At 38.4% G+C, this 26,725-nt stretch overlaps 1 protein-coding gene and 1 long non-coding RNA gene across 3 annotated transcripts in view; one reads left to right on the forward strand and one right to left on the reverse strand.

Moving 5' to 3' along the window:
- Positions 1–245: 245 nt before the first annotated feature.
- WDR92 (WD repeat domain 92) lies at positions 246–22,712 on the forward strand. Its single transcript, XM_027621212.2, has 8 exons — positions 246–550; positions 8,837–8,937; positions 10,942–11,072; positions 13,868–13,969; positions 16,122–16,237; positions 16,946–17,080; positions 19,722–19,819; positions 21,827–22,712. Exons 1-8 carry the CDS (start codon positions 368–370, stop codon positions 22,032–22,034), a joined length of 1,074 nt encoding a protein of 357 aa, XP_027477013.1. The 5' UTR covers positions 246–367; the 3' UTR covers positions 22,035–22,712.
- The window catches only part of LOC113937242, a 55,655-nt gene continuing 41,197 nt past the window's right edge, over positions 12,268–26,725 (reverse strand). For both annotated transcript variants that reach the window (XR_003524559.1, XR_003524558.1), the window contains 2 exons: positions 14,641–14,686; positions 12,268–13,924 (listed from right to left, as the gene is read on the reverse strand). This is a non-coding gene — a long non-coding RNA (uncharacterized LOC113937242). The remainder of the gene's footprint in view (positions 13,925–14,640; positions 14,687–26,725) is intronic.

Here is a 26,725-nt window from a genome sequence, read left to right on the forward strand (position 1 = left end):
AGCAGGGTTTCGTGCGTTTGCTGGGGAAGTAGGGGAGGACATCCTAAAATATGCCTGATTCTATGGTGCCCCTCTGGCTTCGCCACTCACAGCCGAAACAATTGCCATCTCCAATATGTGTATGTACGAAAGGCAGTAGGTAAAGACGATAAGCAAGTTTGTGCTGTCCGTGAAAAAAGTCGGGCGTGACTTCAGTAGCGCATCGGGCATTATCTGAGACAACTAAATCCCACTCGCCAGGGCGACGGGGGACGACTACGGCAAGTGGGAGGGGGAAACGGTCGTTAATGTTTGGAGTTTGGTTTCCCGGTTAGTGTTTTGTCAGGCTTTGGGTGTGCTGGTTGGTGGAGGGGAGATCGGCTGGACCATGTCGGCCTTCGAGAAGCCTCAGATCATCGCCCATATCCAAAAGGGCCTCAACTACACGGTATTTGACTGTAAGTGGGTGCCCTGCAGCGCCAAATTTGTGACCATGGGCAACTTCGCACGGGGCACCGGCGTCATTCAAATGTACGAGATCCAGCACGGGGACCTAAAGCTGCTTCGGGAGGTGGGTGCCGGGCGAGACTGTCCAGTTCCAGGATCTGCCGTTGGTGAGGGGGCGAGTGAGGATTCGGGGGTGGGGGGAGTTTGCATTTGTTTTTGCCCCAGCCTTCGTCCAGCGTCCCCCCAAAAGCACAGCTCGAGCTGCGCGGAACCAGCGAAGGTGATCGCAGACTGAGGAATACTTCCGACGTAAAACGCTGTGCTTCGAGTCCTGAATTCTCTGTCGGCCAGTTCATCTGTTCCTTGCTGGCCCCTTCCTGCAGCCACCCTTGCGTTCCAGCGTGAGGGCTCTGGGAAGTGACATTAAGACTTCGTCTAAATTCGAGGTTCTTCTAGACAGTGGGCAATTGTTTGTGGAGAGTCGCTTTAATTAGGCCTTTGTTAGTAAAATGCGCTTTCATACAAGCAGAGACAAGGCAGGCACCGGGATGCCTGCACTGTAATTGGAGGAGACAACCTAACCATTATTATTTTTTAATATTTTCTTTATTTTTTCATGAGAACAGAGAGGTAGAGGCAGAGGGAGAAGCAGGCTCTCAGCGGAGCAGGGAGCCGGTTGCGGGGCTCCATCCCAGGACCCTGGGATCACCACCTGAGCCAAAGACAGAGGCTTAACGGACTGAGCCACCCAGGCGCCCCTTAACCATTTATTCTTTCAATAAGTTATTGAGTTGATTGCCTGGTATTCCCAGGCATGTGAATTACAATGTCTCCGATCTCATGGGGTTTATTTTCTAGTGGGAGAGAGAATCCGTTAAATAATCAACCGACGATGCATAAATACAAACCGAGATGAATTCCCTAATATACTCTCACGGTTCTGTGAGAGTAAAAACAGATTTGGGATGAGTAGAAGCTAACTAGGCTAAAGTAGGAGTAGAGGAGGAGGTTTCCAGAGGAAACAGCGTCAGTGGAATCTTGGGAAGGGGGACTTTGCAAGGTTTGTAGGTCATTTAAAAGATCTACCCCTTTTTAAACTTGTGTGCCAAGATCAAGTTCACAAGTTTTGTGACGATCATTAGGGAATGACTTAGAGAATAATGATTTTTTAAAAAGATTTTATTTATTTGACAGGGAGAGAAAGAGAGAGAGCACAAGCAGGGGGAGCAGCAGAGGGAGAGGGAGAAGCAGGCTCTCAGCTGAGCAGGGAGCCTGATGCGGGGCTTGAGCCGAAGGCAGACGCTTAACGGACTGAGCCACCCAGGTGCCCTAGAGAATAATGATGTTAACTAACATTCTTACACTTGTTTTTAAAATGCGTTGATTTTGGGTGATCAGCCATAATCAAGTATTTAGGGTTGTAATAGACTACAGGGAAGGCTCCAGGGATTAAAAACTATGGCGAGAGTCTGCTTGGACGAGATAGGCATTAAACTGGTAGGTAAAGGATGAATACAGTTTGGACAGGCAAGCTTGGATGGGAAGGTATATAAGATCCCATCTCACTTTAAATTTCTGTGAGTGCCAGTTTTCTTGTTCAGTTTGTCTTTTCCAGCCAGGTACTCAGAGTTCCTAAACTTGGCTTATTCTTTTCCACCTTGCCTTCTGTTGCTCACCAGTTAGCCCACAGGCACCTGTTGCTATTTTAGGGTCTAGTTCAGATTATTTGATTTAGGAAATCCTGTCCTGATCCCCACACAAACTTCTTTACACTGCATTCCACTGGTAATTATTATTTGCTCCAGAAATACATAATTGTGTCCCATTTATCTCTAATTAGATTGTAAGCTCCTGGAGAGTAAGGATAGTGTCTATCATTAGTGTGGTTTGTAAGGTTCAGCCACTCAATAAATTACTTGTTAAAAGAATGAGTGAATGTATATCTGTAAAAGGATGTAACTTGGGAAATTTAAATATTGATTTATTGATCATTAATCAGCTGGCCTCAGGGTTTGAACAAATGGGAGACATTGGAATAGCAGACAGAAACTTATAGGTAAAGTATTAGGAACAAATACCAAATACCATCAAATTTCACCAGAGAGCATTTACCCCTTGGGACTTTTTAAAAATAAAATATAATTTGTGTACATTTCAGGAATACACTTGTTCCACAAAGTGAAATAGTGCCCTTTGTCTCTATTGGCTACCTCCTATTTCAAGATACTATGTGAAAGAAGGACCAAAGATTCTTGAAAGATGAGTCCCTTCTTCTAAAGAGCCTCCTGTCTAAAGAGAGGGTTAAACTAATGCAAAAACACTTTTAAGAACTTAGATCGAGTGTGGCTGAGATGGTGCGATGGAAAAGGCTATGGGTGTGATACAGGCTCAGTGATGTGCCACCCTTACTGTGTGTGCATCGGGATCAGCTGAGTATGTTCTGTTGCTGCTGCTGCTGCTGCTGCTGCTGCTGCTGTTGTTGTTGTGTGTATGTGTGTTTTAAAATATTCATGCCTTGGTCCCACCTTAAGGAATTCTGATGCAGTGGGACTCTTGCATCTACACTAGAGTGAGGCTTGGGTATCAGTATTTTTAAATAAAACTTCAACTAGGTGATTCTAACAAGCACCAGTGTTGACTACCATTGGGCTAGATGAATTATTGAAATCCTTGATTCTTCATTGTGGAACCACCTCAAGTCATGTGTTCCAAAGCCCATGCATTCCAAGGTAAAAATGTGTGAAGGTTGCAAATGGGTCTTCATTGATGGCTGCCTTCTCTTGTTACCAAGGACAGATAGGGAGTGAGGGCCTTCATATACAGTTGAGTAGTTTGTTCCATTACACGCAGGGTGCAGAGTTCGAAGGAAAGCTGAAGTCTATTTCTTTCTCATCAAACTTTATAAGTGTGAGACTTCCTCATTCTATAAAGAGCAGCTTTTCTCTAATTGGCACAAAGGACTAGGGGTGGCCCTGAAAAATGGAATCATAGTTGTGGACGTTTACACTGTAAAAAATAATAAGCTAATAAAGTTCTGCTTTTTTAGCTCCTGTGTCACTGAGTTCACTGCTTGTTACCATTTGGTTGACTAACCCTTTTAATGTTAATTAAAGTAGTGCCAGGATGTGGAGGAGGAAATACTGACAAGCTGTACTAGACCCACCCACAGATAGAACAAGAATAGTTCTCATGGGAATTATCCATCATGGGCTTCCTTAATCATGTTCACTTATTGTAGCAAAGAGAACCAGCAACTAGGTCAAAAATGACCATCTATGATGTGTAATACAGCAAAAGTTATTAATATATACCAATTTTCTTTGTGGAACACATTTTGTAAAATCTTTTTAGCCAGTTTTTTTTTTCCTAGCAAGAAAAATTTAAGTAACCCCTGGATTTTTTAAATCTTTCTTTTCAAAGGTAAAATATTTAGCCAAAGGAGGGAGGGAGCCTTTTTATTAACTCTAAAAAATTGGCTTCACTCCGGTGCCCCTTCTTAAAGCTATTATGATTTCCATGAATATCTTAGAGAAAACACCCTGCTTCTATAAGTCCATTTGCCAGCAGAGCTCAGCCCTTCTCAGCAAACTGCAATCCTCACTGTCATGCAGATGATAAGATGTTTATACATTTGAGTTTTTTTTTTTTAAGATTTTATTTATTTGAGAGACAGAGAGTGCGAGCAAGAGAGTACGAGGAGGGGGAGCAGCAGAGGGAGAGGGAGAAGCAGACTTCGCACTGAGCAGGGAGCCCGATGCGGGGCTCGATCCCAGGACCCTGGGATCATGACCTGAGCCGAAGGCAGCCGCTTAACCGACTGAGCCACGGAGATGCCCCTATATTTGAGTTATTTTTTTAATGTTTTTGTATTTTGAGTTGAATTTGACTCTTGGCACAGCAGACTACTACTACCTATAAATCTCTCTCTCTTTTTTTTTTTTTTTTTTGGTATAAGGAGAAAAAACAGGGAAGCATAAATACCGTATATTAACATCTTGGAAAGATATGAATGAAAGTAAAAACCAAAGGACACAAATCTGAAAGTAGGTTCAGTTCGTGACTATACCATTTTCCTCACCAGTCTATTTCAAGGTTGGAACATTTCTTTGGTACTTCTAATGACTCCCAGGTTTATAGAATGGGGTCTACATACTAAACTTGATTTAATTGATTTACATGTAGGTCTGGGGGCAGCCTAGTTTAGTATAAAGAGCTTGGAGTCTCCCTCGCTCTAGGGACCTTGAGCAAGCCCAGTCCTCTGAACCTGTTTCCTCATCTGGAAAGGAGTGTGCCAAATACTTTGCTTGCAGTTGTGTCCTAGTCTGGAAGAACATCTAGAACACGTCTGATCTATGTGTTCAATAAATGGATGCTGTTTTAATCATTGCATATAAATGACACCAGAAACTATATGGTGTGTCATGTGAAAACGTGGGAGAAATGAGAATATGGACTCCAGCAATGGTTTCTTTCTCCCCAGCACTAGGAATGAGAGGTTAATAATTAAGATACTCATTTATACTTTGATTTAACAAATGTTGAGCACCTACAAGGTGTTTAACAGATGGGACAAGGCCCCATTCTCATGATACTCATTCTGGAAAGGATGGCAGTAGAGAATTGAATAAATAAAATAATTTTATTGGTAAGTGCAATAAAGAAGTTTCAACAGGGTGAGTGATAGAGATTTGGGGGTTCCACTTCAGATTGGAGGAGCAGGAAAAGCCTCTTAAAGGAGCTGACATTTAAACATTTAAATTAGGAGAAGGAAGACATGATGATCTGAGGGAAGAGCAGTTCAGGCAGTGGTAATAGTAAATGCAAATGTCCTGAGGTAGAAATGACTGTTGTGTCTGAAGAGCAAAAAAGAAAGCTGCAGGTGTGGCTGGAGTGTAGTAGAGAGGAGAGAAGCAGGAAGTAAGTTCAGAGAATCAAGGCAAGATTCCAAAGAGCTTTGTACATTTTGTCTACCATGGGCGTTGGTGCCACTCCTGCGAGTCTGTGCCTCTAAATGTAGATGCATTTTATTTCATTCCATTATATTTCAATAAAGACTGACTTTCAGAATTGTGCAATGACAAATGTGGAAATACCTAGTATAGGTTCTGTTGTAAAAAGTGGTTCTCAGTTTGGTTTCTTTCCTTTTAAAGTAGGGATTCTCAGATGTGTTCAGGTGCCAGAATGTCTGAACATTGTGGTGCTGTTTTTGGAACTCCATAAAACATTGGAATAGTCAGTTCCAATTCTTCACAAAGAAGTGGTTTTCCAGTAGAAAAATCTGGCTATATTATCATACCATGGTCTTTATATTACATGAAGTAACCATACATAAATTTTTAAATCTTCATTTCCAGATTTTCTTACTGGTGTACATTTGTTAATATTTTCTAACAGGCAAGCTAAAAAAATATCCAAAAAAACACTTAAGTTTGAGAAAAACATATCCATTAGCTGTTTTAAGCTTTGTGTGTGTGTTTGTGTGTGTGTGTAAATTTATGTTGGTACCTGAATATCAGTGTGTTCCAGGAGCATAGTTTGAGATTCTCTGCTCCAAAGGGTTAAAAGGTGAAAGTTAGATAAAGAAATCACATGGGGGGAAAGTTTTTGCTTCCAAAGTTTTTATTACCAGCAGTAAAATCTTCAAAGAACTATGTGTGTACTATAGGGACTGAAAAGTAGAGGTTAGCTTTTACGGTAAAACTCTTCTGTGGCTTAGGAAGAAGAGATACCCCATCAGAGACCCAGGGTATAGTGGAATTGTGGGAAGCAAAGTGTTTTAGGTGGTAGAAGAGGAGAAAACGGGAGACCGTTTTTCCCAGGCCTCTGACAAGAATTTTCCTGGCAAGTTAAATCAATACATGATGCAACCTCCCCACAGTTAATCCCCTGAGTCCTTGGAACCATTTCCTGTCCATCCTGCTGTTTACTCAAGAGGCCCATCTTCACTCTGTGCCTCCGACTGTGGGAGCTATGACTGGTGACTTCTTGCTTGGCACACCCAGGCCCAGTGTGAGACCAATGGAGGAAGGAGTTGGTGTCTATTTCATTAAGTTGGAACTCTGAATTACTTTAACCATAGAAACTGTGCCCTAATAGTGATTAAGGGCTATACCACTATTGATACATTATTTCAGTTACTTTTATTTGGGGGAAGTGGAGGGTGGGGAGCACATAAGTGATCTGTTGTTGGAAACTATTTCGTTAAATTGACAAAATTTTGATTCTTGGTGTTGCTGTGTTATAACTCTTTTATAAAGTTGGAAAAATACCTGAAATAATGAATATCAGTTTTCTGAATAACTGATATTCTTGGACCACAATATGCATTACAAAGAAAAATAATGATTCCGTGATTTTGTGCTTCTCATCAATGTGGTCTTTTATGACCATGTTATTATCGATGACTGCTTTTGATTACTGGGCAATTCCAAGGAGGCTGTGAATGCTTTCCTATAGACCTGATTACATAGTAACTGCTAATTTTTCCAGATCCCAAACACTGAGAAAGCTCAACAGGCTGGGAGTTTCCAAAGCCCTGTACAATATAATATCTTTTGAGTCATGAAAGAAAAGTTTATTACCATTTGTGTTAAGTGAATTTTATTTTCTTTTTCTTTGAAAATTGCTATGTATACTGTATATGGAAGTGCCCAGTCAAACATTGGAAGTGTCAGGGAAATTATTTTTTAAATTATATGAACCAGTAGGAGGGATGAAGATTGGCTCAGGAACTGAGAGGTTATAAGAAGAAATCTCCTAGAAACTGGAGAGCTCTGTGGAGAGAAAAAAGAGAAAAAAGTATATCCAGAATATTGTTATGTCAAAAAAAAAATGAAAATATATTATGGTCTTCCTTATATTAAAGCAAACCTATGTATGCTTGTAAATGTGTAGGAAAAGGTCTAGAAGGATGGGGATTACTACTGGGGAGCATCAAAGGGAAACTCACTTTTCGATGTTCAGTTTTTTGTTTGAATTTTTATAGGGAACACGTATTACTTTTGTACACACAAAATTTACAGTTTATAAGAGATTAAATAAGAGTAATAGTTTCGGGCGCCTGGGTGGCTCAGTCGTTGGGCGTCTGCCTTCCGCTCGGGTCATGATCCCGGGGTCCTGGGATCCAGTCCCGCTTCGGGCTCCCTGATTGGCTGGGGGGCCTGCTTCTCCCTCTCTCACTCCCCCTGCTTGTGTTCCTGCTCTCGCTATCTCTGTCAGATAAATAATAAAAAAAAGAGGAATAGTTTTGCCCTGTTGAGGCCAACAGTAAATGGGAGGATATAGGGCCAGAGTATGGTGTCAGCAGGCTTCAGGTAGCAGCCTCATCTGGTTCCATGTTGCCCAGAGTTCCCAGGGTTTAAGGCAGTAGCCGACTCCAGGAGGGACTTCAGTAGCCTGGGCAGGTGGGGTCAGGGTGGGCGGGGGCAGCAGAGAAACGGGAAGCATCAGGAAGTAAAAAGAGATTGGTGGAGGCCCCACAGAGGTGTGGGAGTAGATGAGAGTAGCATAATGCATGGGCATATGTGGGAGGAGTCAGAGAGGAACTGATATTTTGACTGTAAACTCCTTGAGGGCATGGCCAGTCTCCTTCATGTTTGTATCCTATTCTGCCTAGTTCGTTGATTTGCATTTAGTAGGAACTCATTAAAAAAAAAATGCTAAATGCCTGAGTTGGGCAAATATGTAAAGCTGTATGCTTGAAGCTCTTTGCCTGTGGCAGGAGGGTTATTATATGATACCATTTCTAAGGACCCTTTTGGTGATATGATCTATACATAGTTTCCATAAGCCACATTACTTAAATAGTACATCGGTGTGTGGTTGTTTTACTAATGTGATCATATGCAATACGGGGAGCAGTTGCTTTTTAAACGTCAAAATATTGGCTAATCCATACCAATAGCAGTGCCTTTGGTACTCACATGTATACAAATCTCTCTGCATTGATAAGGTCCCAGAGAGAATAGTGACATAAACATTCTCAGTTTATAGGGTTCTGCAGAGAAAACTATAAGAGACACATAAACATTTTTGTTCCTGTAGCCATCTGGAAAGAATAATATCTTCATTATGTTCTCATTTCTACTGAGGATCTTAAGAATAGCACATTAAATGCTGAAATTTTCATATTTGCAAACCAATGGAGATGGTATACTTGTCAGCATTTGAATGTCTCATTAGTGAGAGGAGAGGAAAGGCAAAATTAAAACTCATTCTCTTTGACAGTTACATACTTCTAAACTATAGGAAAGTGACTAGAGGAAATGCATGATAATTTTGATCAGAAAATGTTTTAATTGCTTTTTATTTATGTGTCTTATTTAAGTCCCATAATAGAGCCATAAATATCATGAATTATAAATAGCTGCTTATATAAATAATGTATCCTCTCTCCCTCCCTTCTGTCAAGATTGAAAAGGCCAAACCCATTAAATGTGGAACATTTGGTGCAGCATCTTTACAGCAGAGATATTTAGCTACTGGAGATTTTGCTGGAAACCTTCATATATGGTAAGATTATTTAATCAATATTAAGACATGAGGTAGGCCATTTCTTTGATAGTCGTGTTGCTCTTCCTCTGAAAGGGAGAATTCTAATTTTAAAATGTTTCTTGTTCAATTTTAACTATTTATAAAAATGCAAGAATTGTCTTTTAATACACATTTCTAGATTTCATATTCAAAATCCCTTTAAAAATACTGTTTTTCTTTAGATATTTTGAATAATGTTACCAATATTTATTTCCATACCTGCTGTTTGGTGCTAGCATTTAATATTTTATAAGTGTACATAAACGGCTCTTCCCCACACATGTGTAACACAGAAAAGTTCAATATTGTTAACATATCAAGACAACTGGCATTACAGAATGATACACTGAATTTTTATTTGTTTTAATTTTTTAATGTAAAACTCAATTCATTAAAAAAATTTTTTTAATACTTGAGCTAACATCTAAGCACAACTTTTTAGGAACACATCTGTTGAGCAAATCAATATAAACCTGTTATTAATGAACAAAACCATAATTATGCCAAATGTTTGTAATTTTCATGTTCTACCTAGAGTTATTTCCTCGTATTTAAATTAAATTGCAGGGACTGATATTTCTCCTTAATTACTTTTCAAGAATATCTCTTATTTTAACTATTTAAAGTATATATAGTAATGTTCTAGAAAGAAACTATCTTCTCTGTCTCATGTTTTCTAAGGTGACCTTTCTTGATTCTCACTTAGAATCTGCTGCTTTGTAATTGAATTACTCTGACATATTTATCTTAGAATCACAATATAAAACAGAATGAAGCTATTTTAACTTCCCTTTGCTTTAACTGCTTAATACTTAAGTTCGCATCTATTAGAGTACATCAGTTCTTACGTGCTATGTCATATACTTTAAAAGAAATCGGGAGAGACCAGTCTGATTGTTATTTTTAAAAATAACATATTTCAGTATAAGAATATGCAAAAAATACAACTGTTGACTGTCTTTCTAATGGAGTTTCCTAGTATAGTTACAGGTATCACTGACTATCATTGTTAAGTCTTACAGTTTCATGTTACAAAAAGCAGTGTTTTAAAGTCTGTAAAAGCAGTAAAAAAGTTCTTTTAAATAGAATCTCAGCCCTGTTTAGATTTTACTAATAAATCTTGGCCTAGTAATAAGTTGGGATTACATTTCATGAATAGCTACATTAATTTTTTTTTTTTAAAGTTCAGGTTATCGAAAACTGACCTGTTAAAGAGAAATGTGGTTTAGAAGCTCTATTAGAAAAAAGGGAGGCAGGATAAGGGGTATATTAACATAACCTATTTGAGCCATTCATCCCCCTGCCATCTTGGGTAGACTCAGACACTCATAGTAGCGGGTACTTTCCTGCATTCCTTTCTCTTAACTAACCTAGATTTAGACAAACTTACCTTTGTTGTGACCAGCATGATGATACACTGAAAAATATGTAACGAGAGGAAACTAGTATGGAATTTAGTGAGAAAATAATACATTGTAAAGGAAGAAATGTATACAAAGTAAACACTACTCATATTTTATCCTTCCAAAAGATCTCAAGATCAGACTACCAAGGCCTATTTTGGAAAAACATTCTGAATTACTTTGAATTTACTCTGTGTTTAAAGTAGTGATTATTAGATTTCAGGGAACCAAAGGGTCAGCAGATTTGGAGTATCCATTACATGTCGGGAGGAGCCCAGGAATCTGCATTTATTATTAAGCTTGCCTGGTAAGTCATGTGCAGAGGTCCTAGATTATCTCTGAGAATTACTAAGTGGGCTCAGGACATAGAGTTCCAAGTTGAATGATGACAGTTCTTATTGAGGGCTCGAAAGAAGCTAAAGTGGAGAGAAAATATTGGAAGTAGATGTATAAATTACCTTCATAGCAAAACCCTTATTTTTAAACAAAAATCTAAATATGGTATGCATTCTTAAATTTCAGTAGTGAACTAAATGTTTGGGACCATGGAGTAAGTAGGAAGCTGTGTTCTTTTGCCTAGGAATTTGGAATCTCCAGAGATCCCAGTATATTCCGTAAAGGGCCATAAAGAAATTATAAATACCATAGATGGTGTAGGTGGACTGGGAATTGGGGAAGGTGCACCGGAAATTGTGACTGGCAGCCGAGATGGTAAGTTAAAGTATTCTATGTATTTCAGAAAATTTTTTTCTTTAGATATATCTTTGTGCAACAATATATCTTCTGTTATGGAAATCTTCTTCATCAGCCACGACTCCCTAAATCTAACTGTACTTTTTTAATAGGCAAGTTTAATTGCATATCCCTCAATTGCCTCAGACTTTTGGGTGTTTTGAGATAGAGACATAGCACTTACTATTTTAGCTTTGAGCTAGTTCAACTACTAACAACCATAGTTTCTTATGAACTTTGAAAGATTTAAAATTTCTTTACAGGTTTTTGAGGCAGCTGACAATATAAGGTGGGTGGCAGCTTTTCACATTTTGGCGGGGGAGGGACAGAGGGAAAGAGAGGGAGAATCTTTTTTTTTTTTAAGATTTATTTATTTGTCAGAGAGAGAGAGAGCACAAGCAGGGGGAGCGGCAGGCAGAGGGAGAAGCAGGCTCCCTGCTGAGCAAGAAGCCCGCTATGGGACTCAATCCCAGGACCCTGGGATCATGACCTGAGCTGAAGGCAGACATTTAACTGACTGAGCCACCCAGGCACCCCAAGAGAGGGAGAATCTTAAGCAGGCTCCATGCCCAGTGCAGAGCCCAACACAGGGTTCAGTCTCATGACTCTGAGATCATGACCTGAGCCGAAATCAAGACTCAGATGCTTAACTGACTCTGCCACCCAGGCACCCCTCACCTTCTTTTTTTAAAAAGCAGAATTAGTACTTGTGAAAATTGTCGTGTTGATAGCTGGTTGAACGTTGAAGTTCTGTGATCCTTCCACTGAGCATTGTAGAAAGATCCAAGGGCACCAACACTACTTTTCTACCCTGTGGTGACTAACAAGGGACAGGTCTATTGGTGTTCAAAGATGGTCTGCATGACCGTAAAAGGAGTCAGAATTTGTTGCTTCGTGATGGGTACATAAAAAATTTGGTACCTTAGTGGGTTTGGCTACTTTTTTTTTTTTTTATGTTATGTTAATCACCATACATCATTAGTTTTTGATGTAGTGTTCCATGATTCATTGTTTGCGTATAACACCCAGTGCTCCACGCAGAACGTGCCCTCTTTAATACCCATCACCAGGCTAACCCATCCCCCCGCCCCCCTCCCCTCTAGAACCCTCAGTTTGTTTCTCAGAGTCCATCGTCTCTCATGGTTCGTCTCCCCCTCCGATTTCCCCCCTTCATTCTTCCTCTCCTGCTATCTTCTTTTTTTGGCTAGTTTTTAATGGCTGCTCAAGACCATGAGGAAATTGTTGTAAAAGAAAAGTGAGATATATTTCTCTAACAGTTATTCAAGTGTCTGTGTTTTAGAAATCAGTTATTCCTTTTAATCATTAAAGCACTATGAAAAATGGGAGGAAAAATAGCATTCAATCTACCACAGTAGCATAACCCTTAGCTTTGTTTTCCTTTCCAGTCTTATATACAATTTTGTATAGTTGTCAGTGTGGATATGATTTTTGTCTTTTTTTATTTTGTGTTTTGTCATATGCAAATGTTGCTGTTTCCATCATTACCATTCTAATGACTATGTAATATTATATGCTATGGATGTATCACAGGTGTCCTTAACCATGTCTTTGTTAAGCATTCAGTTTGCTTTAAGCTTTTGTTTATTGTTTTGGGAGAGTGACTTTAAAATAATGAAGGAATGAGTATCATCATGTATATAACTTTTTAGAATAAGCATATTTTGTGATTTTTAAAATTTATTGTCAGACTTTCCAAAGTACCCATGTACATTCTGAGCTACAGTAGATGAGGTGGATTTCCAGTCTACCCTACCAGCATTGATTTTCCTTTTTTCCTCTAAATTTATAGATAAAAATAGTAGTCCATTCCAATTTGTCTTAACTTCTTTCTGTATTTATCAGTTAGTTTTGCTTTGTGAATTGTCTGTTTATGTTCTTTGCTCATTTAACTATTGCAAATTTCATATGAATCTTATCAATTTGTATGAACCCTCTAGAGGGTTCACATTTGTGAGAATTTCTTTTCTCCTTAAAGTGGCCTTTTTAATGACTGACTTTATTTTATCCTTGGAGATAATCTAGTGGGATATCTCCCCTTTTCCTGAGTTTATTATCTCTTTTAAGGATTTTTTGCCCTTTTCCTGTTCTCTCTTAAGTACTTGCCTTTTAGCCATTTTATTAAATGCATTTGTATTTCTCATAGGCAGTGATGAGTTTAGTTAGTAGTCCTGCAATTTGCATTAAAAGGAGAAGCATTGAGAAGAAATATGTGTTAATTTTATTTAATATTTCCCTCATCTCTATTGCCACAGGGAAATTAAACTTAATTGTATGTGAGATAGTATTCTAAAACCCCATATAAGAAATCATAAATGTAAAAATTAGAATTTGTTCATCTGTAGAAGAAAAATGGCAATGATTATATGGGTAGTATGGAAAAAAATTAAAATGACACTGATATTATTCTAAATAAATAGTACATTAGGTTTAGGCTCAAAGAAAGACATGATCTGAATTAGTAACATTTGTGTTTCCCTTGTCAGTCATACCTTGTTGATAACTTCAGAACAGTTGTTGGCTTTTCTGTGTATCTATTAAGTTGGAAATCAAGTCCGACAGTAACATATGGGTTATATCTCTGATATTAAATACAACTTGCCCAAGTAGAAGTCAGAAATATATGAATATTTTTTTTCAAGTGTTATGTTATCTATAATATGGCCATATACACAGGAAGTCATAGGAAGAGAATGCAGAAAATAAATGTCATCAATCACTATTGAATTTTGCCAACTCGCTTGTATGCACAACAGGAACTGTGAAGGTGTGGGACCCAAGACAAAAAGACGATCCTGTTGCTAATATGGAACCTGTACAAGGAGAAAACAAGAGAGACTGTTGGACTGTGGCATTTGGTAAATTATTGAAGAACCTTGCATTTGAGGTATCAGATGGTAAAAAGCACAGTGCTTTAAGAAATTCCCGATAGTCTCATTACACCGTTTTGTGGATTATTATAGTTTATTGAGGCCAATAGAGATGGTGGTTAATGTCAGCCTCCAGGGCCTAGGTTTGAATCCTCCCTTTGTTATTTCTTGGCTGAGTGAAGTGGGCAATTTACCAAGCTTCTCTGTTCCTTAGTTTCTTCATTTATAAAGTGGAACTAATAATAGAATTTACCTAATAGCATTATGAGGATTCAATGAATTAATACATGTAAAGTGCTTAGAATTGTGCTTAAATTATTAAGTGCTCAAAAATATTTGCTACTATTACATACTTCTGTTTAACTAGATAATGTTGACCTAGTTTAGAGCCAAATGCCATTAATGGAGCTAAGCAGAGTTTCAAATGCTCAAATGTGACCGCACAAATCTTACATTATATGCTACACAGAGGATGTTTATTTTCTAGAACATAGTTATGCCATTACAGAATTATTTGTTATAATTTGATAACTTTGTTCTTCTGTTACTATACTTAAAATGAATATTGACCTTATAGGACTAACTGATGTATGCCCTAGTATCTCTTACTGAAAGCCATAATTAAAATAATTTTTGCTACTAAAGGATATGGGTCATACTTAGTTTGAAACTTGTATGTTCTTTCTTCTTTTTCTTAGTATAATCCTGTGTAGAAAACAGACATTAAAAGTGTGATTTAACAGTACATGTGAACTGTTTAACTTTCATATGTTATTTGAAAATTGCACTATTATTTAATCAGAGGAAAGTTTTAGGTTTCCAATTTAAAAAAACAAGTTCTTGTATGGGAATTACTGAGTTTGTATGTTATGAGCAATAATATATAAACTAAGCACACGTACAGTTTGGGGAGAAATTTCAGGATTTGTATTTAGAATCATCATCTAAAATTTGATATAATAATTAAAAAGTAATTACCTGTGGGTCCATTAATGCCTTTCATCTTTGATCTAAGGGACATAAGTTCAGTTTTAAATTTGGGACATTGAGTTTGAAAACCAATCCATTGATTTGACTCTTCTATGAATGTCAAGTATGTCCAGAATACTGTGGACATGCAAAGGTGAGAGAGATTCCTAGTCTCGCCTCAAGAAGCTTATAGTTTAGTAAAGAGGGCATGATATCTATATTAATTATAGTACAGGGTAGGAGTGATAAAAGGTCATAAGAGGTGTGGATGAATATAGAAGGAATCTTGAGGGAGAAATGGCTATGGAGGAAGAATATTTTGACCTCAGACCAAGTATATATAGGATTTGAACCACTGAAATTGGGAGGAAATGTCAAGTATAAGGAGTAGCCTGAAATGTGCCTAAGAAGGTATGTTGAAGCAAATAGTGGTAGGGGTAGCCTTAAAGAGGTCAGAAGTGTTTAGATAGTGTGGAGGCTGTCCAAACCTTTGGAGGTTTTTGTGAGGATGAGATGTGACCGGAGCTTTAAGAAGATCAGATTAGTGCTGTGTAATCGGGAGAGATGAGTGCCAGAGGTACTCCAGAAAACATCCTCGGATCCAAGGAGGATGAGGCGAACTATAGATTATAAACTTACTGCAGGTGCGATCATTCATACAACTAAAAATATATCATGGTGTGTTACAACTTATTTCAAATTTCCTTGCAAAGATGAGATAACACCAGACAACATTTTGCAAAATAATGAGTTTTAAAGTAGTTTCTATTCACATTCAAATGTAGTTACTGCCAAAGAAAGCAACTGAAGCATAGCTGTATTTATTCTACCAAACCTGCTATGTTTGAACTGTAATTGACTTGTTAGTCTGTGGATATGGTAGAGAAAGAACATTTGCTTTGAACTTAGACTCCAGTGAACACTTTCACTTACCCCTTCAGTAGAGAATCTCAGCAAATGAACTTTTTCTTTAAAAAACAATATTAGATAACCAATTTAATAATCTTGATGTCCTGTCAGGATTAGCAAAACGAGATTCTGCCTAGTGTGGGGTTTTTTTTTTTTTTTTTTTGGTGTGATTTGGTACGAGTTGTATGTGTAGTTTTATAACATTATTTTAGCAGCCTTCAAATGAGCATTTAAAAGATCTGCAATGTATCTTGATTTCCAGGAAATGCTTATAATCAAGAGGAACGTGTTGTTTGTGCTGGCTATGACAATGGAGATATCAAACTGTTTGATCTCAGAAATATGTCATTGCGGTGGGAGACAAACATAAAAAATGGGGTAATGTACATTTGGGTTCTTTATAGTTTGAGCATGTTTTTATCCACCTCTGAACTACTTCAAAAGGAGAGCGCCTCTAATGACTCATCTTGTACAGCCCTTCTGCCAATGGTTTCTAACTCTTGGGGCTGTGCCGCCCTTTGGGAACTTAATGAAAATCATGGATCCTCTCTTCAGAAAGTGAACACATATTTAGATGTGGTATGACAATCCCTGGTGAGTCACCAGCCCCTGTGGCCTATCTGTGGACCCCTGTGGGCTATGCAGTGTGATATTAAAATGAGCTAGTAAGAGGCCTTTTTTTTCTGCTAATATTAGAAAGCTTGAAATAGTAATAGCCTCCCCAAGTACTTTCAGATTTTTGGGTCCTGAGTTGTATACCTTTAGTGAAGAATGTGGTTCCTTCCTGTTTTCTAAAATCAGCTTTGATTGTACTATATAAAATAATTATGTAATAACAGTAAAAAATTATATGGCTTTCCAAATTAATCTGCCAGACAGGGGAACTCAAGATGGTTTTGTTGATCCTGTGAACCAAGAAGAAATTTTTTCAGTTAAAAGTATTTGATGTATTAATTCTCAAAACATAAAATGATTAATTAATTGCTTTCACATGAGCTGATAATTTTAAAGTTGTTTTACTTAGTTTAAAAGAACCTCCTGAATAGTAATCATTAGGCCATCAATAATAAATATTTTCTATTTCAGGTATGTAGCTTGGAGTTTGACAGAAAAGACATAAGTATGAATAAGTTGGTAGCTACATCACTGGAAGGAAAGTTTCATGTTTTTGATATGAGAACACAGCATCCAACGAAAGGTTTTGCTTCTGTTTCAGAAAAGGTAAATATGAGGGAAATGTCTTTCTATGAAGAGGAATGTTCATAGCTTGTTTTAGACTAATAAATAGAATTAGTCACCAAGGTTCCTTCCAGGTCTTTATATGAAGGGAGCTATTTTTAGTATGTTCTTGTGGGAACACGACAAGTTTTTCTGTGCAGAGAGTACTTTTCCATAGTTTATCATTTTTAGATTTATTGATTATAATAAAGGCCTCAGTTGGCTAGGAATCTTATTTTGTAGTTTAGGAACAATCACAAGACAACTAGCTAATGCTAAGAATTGGATCAACAAAACCTAGCCTAGTGTTTTCTAATAAATATATTTGTGTTAATATCTAATTATATACTTTTCAAAACATATCAACATATATATCTTATGTCATTTCATCACACTTTATTTTATATTCTGGTTTGCTATATTAAGTGAAATTATTTAAAGCTTCAATCATGGGCACATAGTAGGTTCAAAAAAATTAGTCATTTACACATATATACATACTTTACCTTGTTCCAAAAGTATTTGAGGTGGCTTAGAAGGAAACATACAGTATTACAACATCAAAAATAGATGAAGAAAGCAGAGCATAGGGAAAATACTGGTTAAAAAGAGAAAAAAAAACAAGATGATGAAGCCTGGAGTAAGGGTACTGCATAAGATTAAACTGAAACACCCTGTCGTTGGCCAGAGATGGGCTGGGAATGTGACTCTGACTTCCTTGAATGTGAAAGTAAAGATCAGTTACAGGGGCATCTGGGTGGCTCAGTTGTTAAGCGTCTGCCTTCAGCTCAGGTCATAGTCCCAGGGTCCTGGGATCAAGCCCCGCATCAAGCCCCGCATCAAGCCCCGCATCGAGCCCCGCATCAAGCCCTGAATCGGGCTCCCCGCTCGGCGGGAAGCCTGCTTCTCCCTCTCCCACTCCCCCTGCTTGTGTTCCTGCTCTCACTAACTCTCTCTCTCTGTCAAATAAAAAAATAAAATCTTAAAAAAAAAAAAAAGATCAGTTACAGATTTGTAGTTTCCATAAGATTAAAATATATGTTGCTCAGGAAATAAAAATTTACTCTCTTGTTCTCTCTCCCTCCATTGTGGATTCAGTAGTACTTCTCAAACCTTCCTATTTTGTTTTACTTTGTTGTTACTGTTAATTATTATTATTACTGCATATAAATTGCTGTCACTGCCTGATAAACTAAATTCTTAAGGTAGCTATAAATTGCAGTATTGTTTGCCTTCATTATTTCAGAATATAGTTAAGTATCTATCAACAACCTAAAGCCCTTTATTAAATTTTCCCTTATGCAATTATAACACATTTCTCATCCAGTATATATTTTTTAAGATTTTATTATTTATCTGACAGAGAGGAGCACAAGTAGGCAGAGTGGCAGGCAGAGGGAGAGGGAGAAGCAGGCTCCCGCTGAACAGAGAGCCTGATGTGGGTCTCTATCCCAGGACCCTGGGCTCCTGACCCGAGCTGAAGGCAGATGCTTAACCAACTGAGCCACCCAGGAGCCCCTCATCCAGGTTATTTTAAGAGGTCATATCCCCCCTTGCTTTTTGTGTGTTTTTTTTTTTATCAGCTTTCAGAAGCAAAAGAGAAGTTTAAACTAGGAAACAAATTGAAATAGGTTTTAACAGCTTGAACCCATTCACCTGAGGACTCTTACACACTTAAAGGGTGTATTTTGAGATATGGGGGTTTTAATCTGCTAATGGTAATCCTTTTACAAGACTATTAAGTCAAATGCCAAGACTAATCACTCACTGAAATGTGAAGTGTCTAAGAATGATTTAGATTTAGTTGGTCTCACTGTTTCTGCAAAGCAGAATCTTTCCTCCCTCCTTCCATCTCTCCTCCCTCCTTCCCCCACCCCCCGTCCCCGCCTCTCTCCATCTCTCTCTCTCTCTCTCAAATTCCTTGCAATGAATATTACACCATTAACACTGATTTACTAGCTGTTGTTGAGGTGCTAACAAGCTGTTAACCTCTCAGTTGCCATTTTTGTCTTTTAGTTTAATGTGACTGATAAAGACCCGGGCTTATTATGACCTTAAACACCATCTATAAGCCCTTGTAGTCCTTATTTTGAAGATTAGACAAGTCAAATGGTATAAATTAAAGATAAGGCTTTAAGTTAAAATTCATTCTGTATATGGGAACTTTTAGTAGTTCCCACTCAGTTTTCTGGGAACCTGAAACTCCTGTAAAAAATAGTCTGGTTTTTTTTTTTTTTTAATTCAGTATCCTTTTTTCCCCTTAGGATGAAGTATATGTTTTTGCATTTTGAGTTTTTCTTCTCCCTCAGAGTAAGCTAGAGATACTTAAATGTGTAAAATCTATTTGCATAATTTATATGGTAGTATAAACTTATATGGACTTTTAATCTGATAACATTTTTTTAATCCAGTAGAACTTTGTTTCATAAAGCAATAAAGAAAAATGATGCTTTTCTTAATTTGTGATGGACTCCTATAAATCTCTGTAGCCCTTACAAAGAGATGTGCCAGAAATACTTTAATTACTTCTATAACAGTTGAAATTATAGTAGTAAAAAATTTTTTTTACTGAGTTTCTCTTCTAAGGCAGTCTTTGTTTATCATATAAATGTAAAAACTAGTTATGTGCCTCTCGCCTCTGTAGGCTCATAAATCAACTGTGTGGCAGGTCCGACACCTGCCACAGAACCGAGAGCTCTTTCTGACAGCTGGAGGCGCCGGCAGCCTTCACCTCTGGAAGTAGTAAGTCTCTGCCTATGAACATTGCTCCTTTTTAAGTTACTGGTGGGTGGAAAGTAGGATTGGATTGAACTTTGTTGTCTTTCTTCCTCCTTTGACTCAGTTCATTTTGCTACGATTTTAAATTAAATGGTATTATCTAAGTGTTGTTTTTGTCAGCTTTTTAAAAAATTAATGTACTTATTTTACACTTAGTAAATATTAACCTTCTTTTGACACATTAAATATATTTGTCATTGTAGTTTTGTCTTCCATTTATCAGGGTAGCTTAGGAATAGTTCTTTTCATAGATGAAGATCATGGTTTTTGCTTGTTTTTTATTAATGTTGTTTGTTTTTGTTTTTTTGTTTTGTTTTTGATATGAAAAATGTGACCCAAGGCTTTTGTGAAATGTTACCATCTGGTCATTAGAACACTACCTCTAGAGAATAGGAAAAGGGTTGGAATTCTTAATTTTAGATCCTGATAATTTACTTGCCCAAGTTCAGATACCATTGTTATGAAAGAACCTGAAGAGCGCTGAGGCCCCTGATGGGTGTCCAAGAAAAGCCTGGTCATTGAGTTTGCTTTCTGTGTGCTGTGGGCAGGCTGAGCTACGGCCATAGCTGTGCCCAGAATCCCAAGTGCCCTAAGGTGGCACGTACGAGGCCAGCTGCTCATTTAAAAGGCCCGATAAAAGTTGAGAGTGAATGGTGTTTCTTTCTTCATAACTCAAGGAAAAAAGTCTAACAACACAAGCCCACAAATGAAAGATATTTCAAGAATAAAGTTTGATTAATGATGTAAAAAGAAAAACATCTTCAGCATGGCTGGGACTTTCACATTTGCAAAATACGTGTCTATTTATTAGCTCCTTTTAGAAGCTAGCAGGGAGGTTGATAAACAGGGCTACATTTGAAAAGTGTTAAGATATTTAGGCATCTAGCTGACAAAAAACCGAGAGGGAATGCATTAGATCAAGACTGTGAGTAAAAAGCAGAGGAAAAGTTCTAAGAATTCTGGGAGAATGCCCGGTAGACAGACTATTTGGTAACTTCTCTTTTCCTAGTGTCTTGCCCATTATCCTTCCCTGATTCTTCCAGCCCAGTCTGCACTCCCCGTTAGGCTCGCCTGTCTCCTTAGTTAAGCCATGCAGCAGCACATCGCTATTCTGCCTGGTTACCAAACTCCTTAGGCTGCTTCCTTGAAGAACTGCTTTCAGTTTTCTTTGTAATCCACACATGGAGTTGTATTCCATGTGATGTGCAAACACTTTTGCAGCTAGAATTTTTTTTTTTAAGATTTTTATTTATTTATTTGACAGAGAGACAGCGAGAGAGGGAACACAAGCAAGGGGAGTGTGAGAGGGAGAAGCAGGCTTCCCGCTGAGCAGGGAGCCCGATGTGGGACTCGATCCCAGGACCCTGGGATCATGACCTGAGCCGAAGGCAGACGCTTAACCATCTGAGCCACCCAGGCACCCTGCAGCTAGAATTTTTGATGATTGTATAAAGTGGGGTCTTGTATGTAATTAGAAATTTGAAGCTTATCTCAACATGAACTTTAATCCTTACCAGAACAGATATCTAGTCTAATCTTCAAATTGGTTTGGAGATTTGCTGTCGGAGTATTATATCAGCAAAAGAGATTTGGTTTAAGTAAAATGATATTTAGCTTTATTTCCATTTGCCAGTCTCCCTTGGTAGTAATGCAATTAATTTATAAATATTACGGAGCACACGAGAGTTCCTAGAACATCTCATGTAGTTAATTCAGAAACTGTTTTTTGAATGAATGGACCCCAACGTGCTAACTTTTTGTGTGTGTATTTGAAACACACACACACATACATTCTCTTTATTGTTGTCTCTTTATTTGTATAAAACACAACATTAGAAAGATTCTTTAAGTATTTATCAGTTGCAGTAATCAACAGAGAAGTAAAAATAGAGTTACTGGACTATATGTATATAAACACAGTGTGGAGAATGCTAAGATTTCTCTCCTTACCACTCTGGTCTTAATTTGCAGCGAATACCCTATTCAGCGGTCAAAGAAAGATTCTGAGGGAGTAGAGATGGGAGTTGCGGGCTCGGTCAGCCTTCTGCAGAATGTCACCTTGTCTACCCAGCCCATTTCCAGTTTGGACTGGAGTCCAGATAAAAGGGGTCTCTGCATCTGTAGTTCATTTGATCAAATGGTAAGAGTACTGATTGTTACAAAACTCCATAAAATTTGATCTGAAGACTTAGGACTTGAAACCTTCTGGAGGAACACTCCTAGTACTTAGAACATGCACTGGGATCCTCTGACCCTCATTGAACAAAGCTGGATATGACTGATGAAAACAGGCCCCGGATGCATACGTCCAGACTAGCTTCTCTCTGGGTGTGAAATGCCGAGTGGCATGTTTTGGTGACCGGACTTGGAACTGGTTTGCTGCAGTGCATGGGACACCACTATCTCCAGCTCTGCTTATCTCCCCTCCATTTCTAAGAAGTTGTTACATGTCTATAATTAAACATATTTTAAATTTGCTCTTCATCCCCAGAGTTACATATTTTACCATAACACCTGGTTTAAAATAGTTCTAAAAGTACTGTGAATTAACCTTCATAAATAAACTTTGAGAGATTTCAGTATCGGTAAGTTTCTATAAAGAATATTATTTTATAAAATACCCAAATGGCATGGTCACACTTAACTGTTTTCAGCTGTACAACTCATAAAATGAAATATTACTTACCAAGTGAATATTTACAATGACCTCTTTTTACTTAAAAAATAGTCAAATTAAGACTTTTGGTTATTGACTGGTAAGTGATGTTGAGATGTATAAGATTATTGGGGTTTTCTAGTCTTATTTTTTGTCAAATCTTTTCATATATTTTATGAATAAATTTGTTTTTGAAGTCTGTGGAAGCTTTGATTCTGTTAATTTAACAGGTAATAATAATAGTAGTAATAAAGCCAACATTGTCACATCTTTGCTTTATAAATGCTTAATTAAGTACCTCTTCATTCACTTTGTTTCTTTAATGCTCACCAGATCTTTTGCTCAGCTCAGAGGCATTCACTTTCATTAAGCTACCCTCCCTCACTCCTCAGCTCAGGAGTCAGCCACCTAAAACATTTGTAATATGTAAGAGTCCTGTGACTTCGTGGGTTCTTGGAAAGTCACTAGTTTGGAATATTAAATTCAGGAAAGTAACCTTTTAAAAAATCCCCAAGATGTTTTTTGCTGTGGACATAATTATGGAAGTAATAATTAAATTGAACTTAAAGCCTGTACCTGCTGGGATTTTTTTTTTTTTCAATTTTCAAAGAAAAATAAAAATTGTGAAAGTCTCTCTTAGAAAACTTGTATTTGGTGGTGTAATTAGAGAGGTTTAAGTCAAGAACAATAAATACTTCTATTTCATTAAATCTAAGATGTCGATTGTAAGATGATCTTCAACCACTGAGAACGGAAAACACTGTCCCTGAAACTCATACACACTTTTTATGACTCAGCATTTCTTTAATGTTCATTGGATGTTCTTTTAAACTTAGATATATGTTTTTCCTTGTGCATCCTTATAAAGGGAAACATATAAAATAAATTTGATATGGTATGCCTCAGATTCTCCTGATTCAGAGTGTGATCCTTCTAAATCGCCTTTCCATGTTTTTCTTACAGTATTGTCCTTTGTACCATAAAAAATGTTGGTGACGCGGCCTTTCTTTGAAACATGCTGCTCAATTGTCTTCAGTTAATTGACACTTACTCTGCAAGTTTTGGTATACACGTGCTGGTGGTGACAACTGTCATGATTGCTGCCTGGCTTACCAAAGGACCGTTTCAGTTGTCTGTTGCTGGGTCACAAATCATTGCAAAACTTAGCATCTGTGCTCCGTGCAGCATCAGCCGGCAGCCTGATGATCTGTCTCCAAGGTGGCATTCAAGTTGTCAGCTGGGACCTCAGCCAGGCCTGAGAACCAGGGGCCTCTCCACATGGCATGTGCTTCCTCAGAGCAGTGGTGGCTGGGTTCCAAGGATGAGCATCCCAAAAGAGAAGGCCAGGTAGAAGCAATATCATTTCTTAATGGCCTAGCTTCATCACTCACTTAGCATCACTTTTGCCACACTCTGTTGAGGGAGTCACAAAGTCCCCCTCCCTCCCCAGTTCAAGGGGAGGGGACATAAATTCCACTTCTTGATGAGGGCTGGGCTAGGTTCTGGAAGAGTATGTGAGGCTTAAAATACTGTGTCCACTTTTGGAAGATACAATCTGGCTTGGTGAGATTACAGGATGAATCTCAATTTCAAAGATGTAAAAATGGGGGAGGAGGGTGATGGCTGGTTAGAACTGATGAAATTTGTTACTTGGAATGCAGCTCTCCTGTCCCACTCATCTGCTTTACACCCCTTCCTGCCCCTAATTTCTTGCAGCCATTACTAATCGCTCATGGTACTAATTTTCTCTGAATCTCACAAGCTTTATCATACAACTAGGAGCTACTACCAACTGTTGGCGATACCCTAATGGAGTTCAACTAGTCTCCTGGACCAGGCATTACTTCAGTGTGGACTCCCTCAGTCCTTGGCGCTGTTTTTCAGTATGCCAAGCAATGATGAGAATGTCCTGCACTAGACCATATAAACCAAACATGCAAAAACGAAATGGCACTTCATTTGTATACCATGAGAAGTGAGTCTCTTAGCTACCACAATGCTTAGGTTTGCCAGCTGGTATACCCTCTGTGTCAACTTACCCGACGTGCTGTATTGTTCTGAAGGCTTCCTGTGAGGGTCAAATTAGAAGCAGACATGGATGACATTTAGAAATAATCTGGACCTTGGTGAAGCCTAAAAACCCAATTTTGGGCAGTGAAGCCCTTGGATATTGTGTCCATTTTTGTGTAATTGTTGCCATCCTTCTATAGCACAAACATGTAGCACTTGGCTAGGAATGGTGGTAAATTATCCAATATTTTGGTAGAGTTCCCTAGAATGACTTCCTGGGGTCTCGGCCCTTCCAGGCAAGTGCTACTTTGTAAAGACATGTTTTTCCTTTGGTCACCAGACTGTCCCCTAAAGTAGGTGAAGCAGCAAATAGGCTTTGGATAGAAGGCTGGTTTGTGCAACCTGAGTATAATATCTCAATCTGCATTCAGTTGCTCTGGCTAGTTTGGAAAATAAGCAGGCAGTTGGCTTTTAGCTATGTTACTTAAAAAGGACTGGTTGATTATTTTTGCCCAGGAAGACCTCAGCCCCACATGTCCACCCTTGTATGGTACGGCCCCACCTCATTACTCTGGGTGGGATTAGGCTGCCAGGTTCTTATTTTGCATAGAGCTCTCCCTTAGAGCTGGGCCATACCCAACAGTCCCTATAAGCCAGGGGGCACTAAGCGCATGCTGTTCTCAGACCTGATGGAAATCCTGTCCCTCATCCAGACAGCTGAGGACTCAGGGCTGCTAGGACACTGCCCCCTACCTCACTCCACCCACACACCTGAATGCTGCCTGGAGTGGTGAGAAGTTCTTTGGTTAGGGCGAGGGTGGACAAGTCGCTGCATGAAAACTGTTTTATCCAGGTCCTGTGAATCGGTATCATTGTGTTGGGATCTAGAGGGAAATAGACCTGCCTGTGCTCAACCTTGAAACACAAAAGTGGGTGGTTCTTAATTAGAACAACCCAGAGAGAGCAGATGCAAATTGGCCTCACAATGCCATGACCATTAATGTCCACAGGTTTTGCATATTTTGCACCAAACATTAAGTTTGAATGCAGAAACAGATTCTGGCTGTGTTTAAGTCAAAAGGGAGATTCAGGATAAACACAACCTCTGCTGCCAGGGAAAACAAAGATGTCAGAAACAGCTATGGCTGTGACCAAATACAGCTGCCTTTATGTAGTAGCTCTGAGGCAATTTTCATGAAGGACTTTTTAACAACTGAACTTTGTTCATGGCGGTCCTCATCCAACTCTGTCCTTAAGCCAACTTAAAACCAGATCATCTGGCAGTGCCCTCCACACAATGTTCAATATATGTTGATTGGTGGTAAAAATTATGAAATCATGGAAAAACAAATAATTAGAAAAAAAGTCCATCTTCTGACCTGTTTTCTCAAGGTATCTCTGCTGATTAGGACTAGATTCCACTGCAGAAAAACCCAAAATATTTTTATTTCTCTTCCTTCCAAAAATCTAGGTTGGCAGTCTAGGCTACTGTGGTGGCTTCATAACAAGAGACCTGATTCTATCATCAGGTTTTTCTACTATCTTCATTCTGTATCTTCTACCTCATCATCATTGGGGCTGCTCCAGCTCCAACCATCACGTCCACATTCCAGCCATCAAGAAATAAAAGTAGGAATAGTAAGAGAAAGGATACCCTGCCATTTTAAAGAACACCATGTCTGCTTTCATTTCATTAGCCATGGTTTGGTCATGTGGCCACACCTACCACAGTAAGGCTGAGAAACAGAATTACTCCATGCAATGATATACTCAACTCACATCCAGAAGTTCTGAGGAAGACAGGGAAATGAATATTAGGAGACATAATGGATTTAACCACAGTGTCACAGAATAGTCTAGCATAAAGTCTCCCTGGCTAAGGTTTCCCATGAGGTGAAAACCAGGGAGTGATCAATTCATATTTCCTCAGGCTGAATCTGGATCTTGGCAACCAAAATACACTTTTGGTAATTGCATCTTCTCCATCAGCTAGTATAGACGTGACATAGAGGAATCACTTGTTTTCCTGACCTGCTGAATTTCTCTTATTGTTCTTTATATACATTTAGTGGAAGCCTAGCCCTGTATAAAAATATGAAAGGGAAGCTCCCCCTAAAACTCAAACTGATCTTCTATCCTAAATTTCTTTCCTTGAAAGTTTGTGTTTACTTAATAATAAATTGTTTCAAATCCTAAGCACTGCT

Source organism: Zalophus californianus, chromosome 8 (assembly GCF_009762305.2).
Source record: "Zalophus californianus isolate mZalCal1 chromosome 8, mZalCal1.pri.v2, whole genome shotgun sequence".
NCBI classification, from domain to species: domain Eukaryota; kingdom Metazoa; phylum Chordata; class Mammalia; order Carnivora; family Otariidae; genus Zalophus; species Zalophus californianus.

What these genes read in the sequence shown, in the direction of transcription:
- WDR92 (XM_027621212.2), top strand. Translation starts at nt 368, where the DNA reads ATGTCGGCCTTCGAGAAGCCTCAGATCATCGCCCATATCCAAAAGGGC. An exon ending in CTGTTGGACTGTGGCATTTG is followed by an intron (nt 13,970 to 16,121) that starts GTAAATTATTGA and finishes CTTGATTTCCAG; the next exon opens with GAAATGCTTATAATCAAGAG. An exon ending in AGCCTTCACCTCTGGAAGTA is followed by an intron (nt 19,820 to 21,826) that starts GTAAGTCTCTGC and finishes CTTAATTTGCAG; the next exon opens with CGAATACCCTATTCAGCGGT.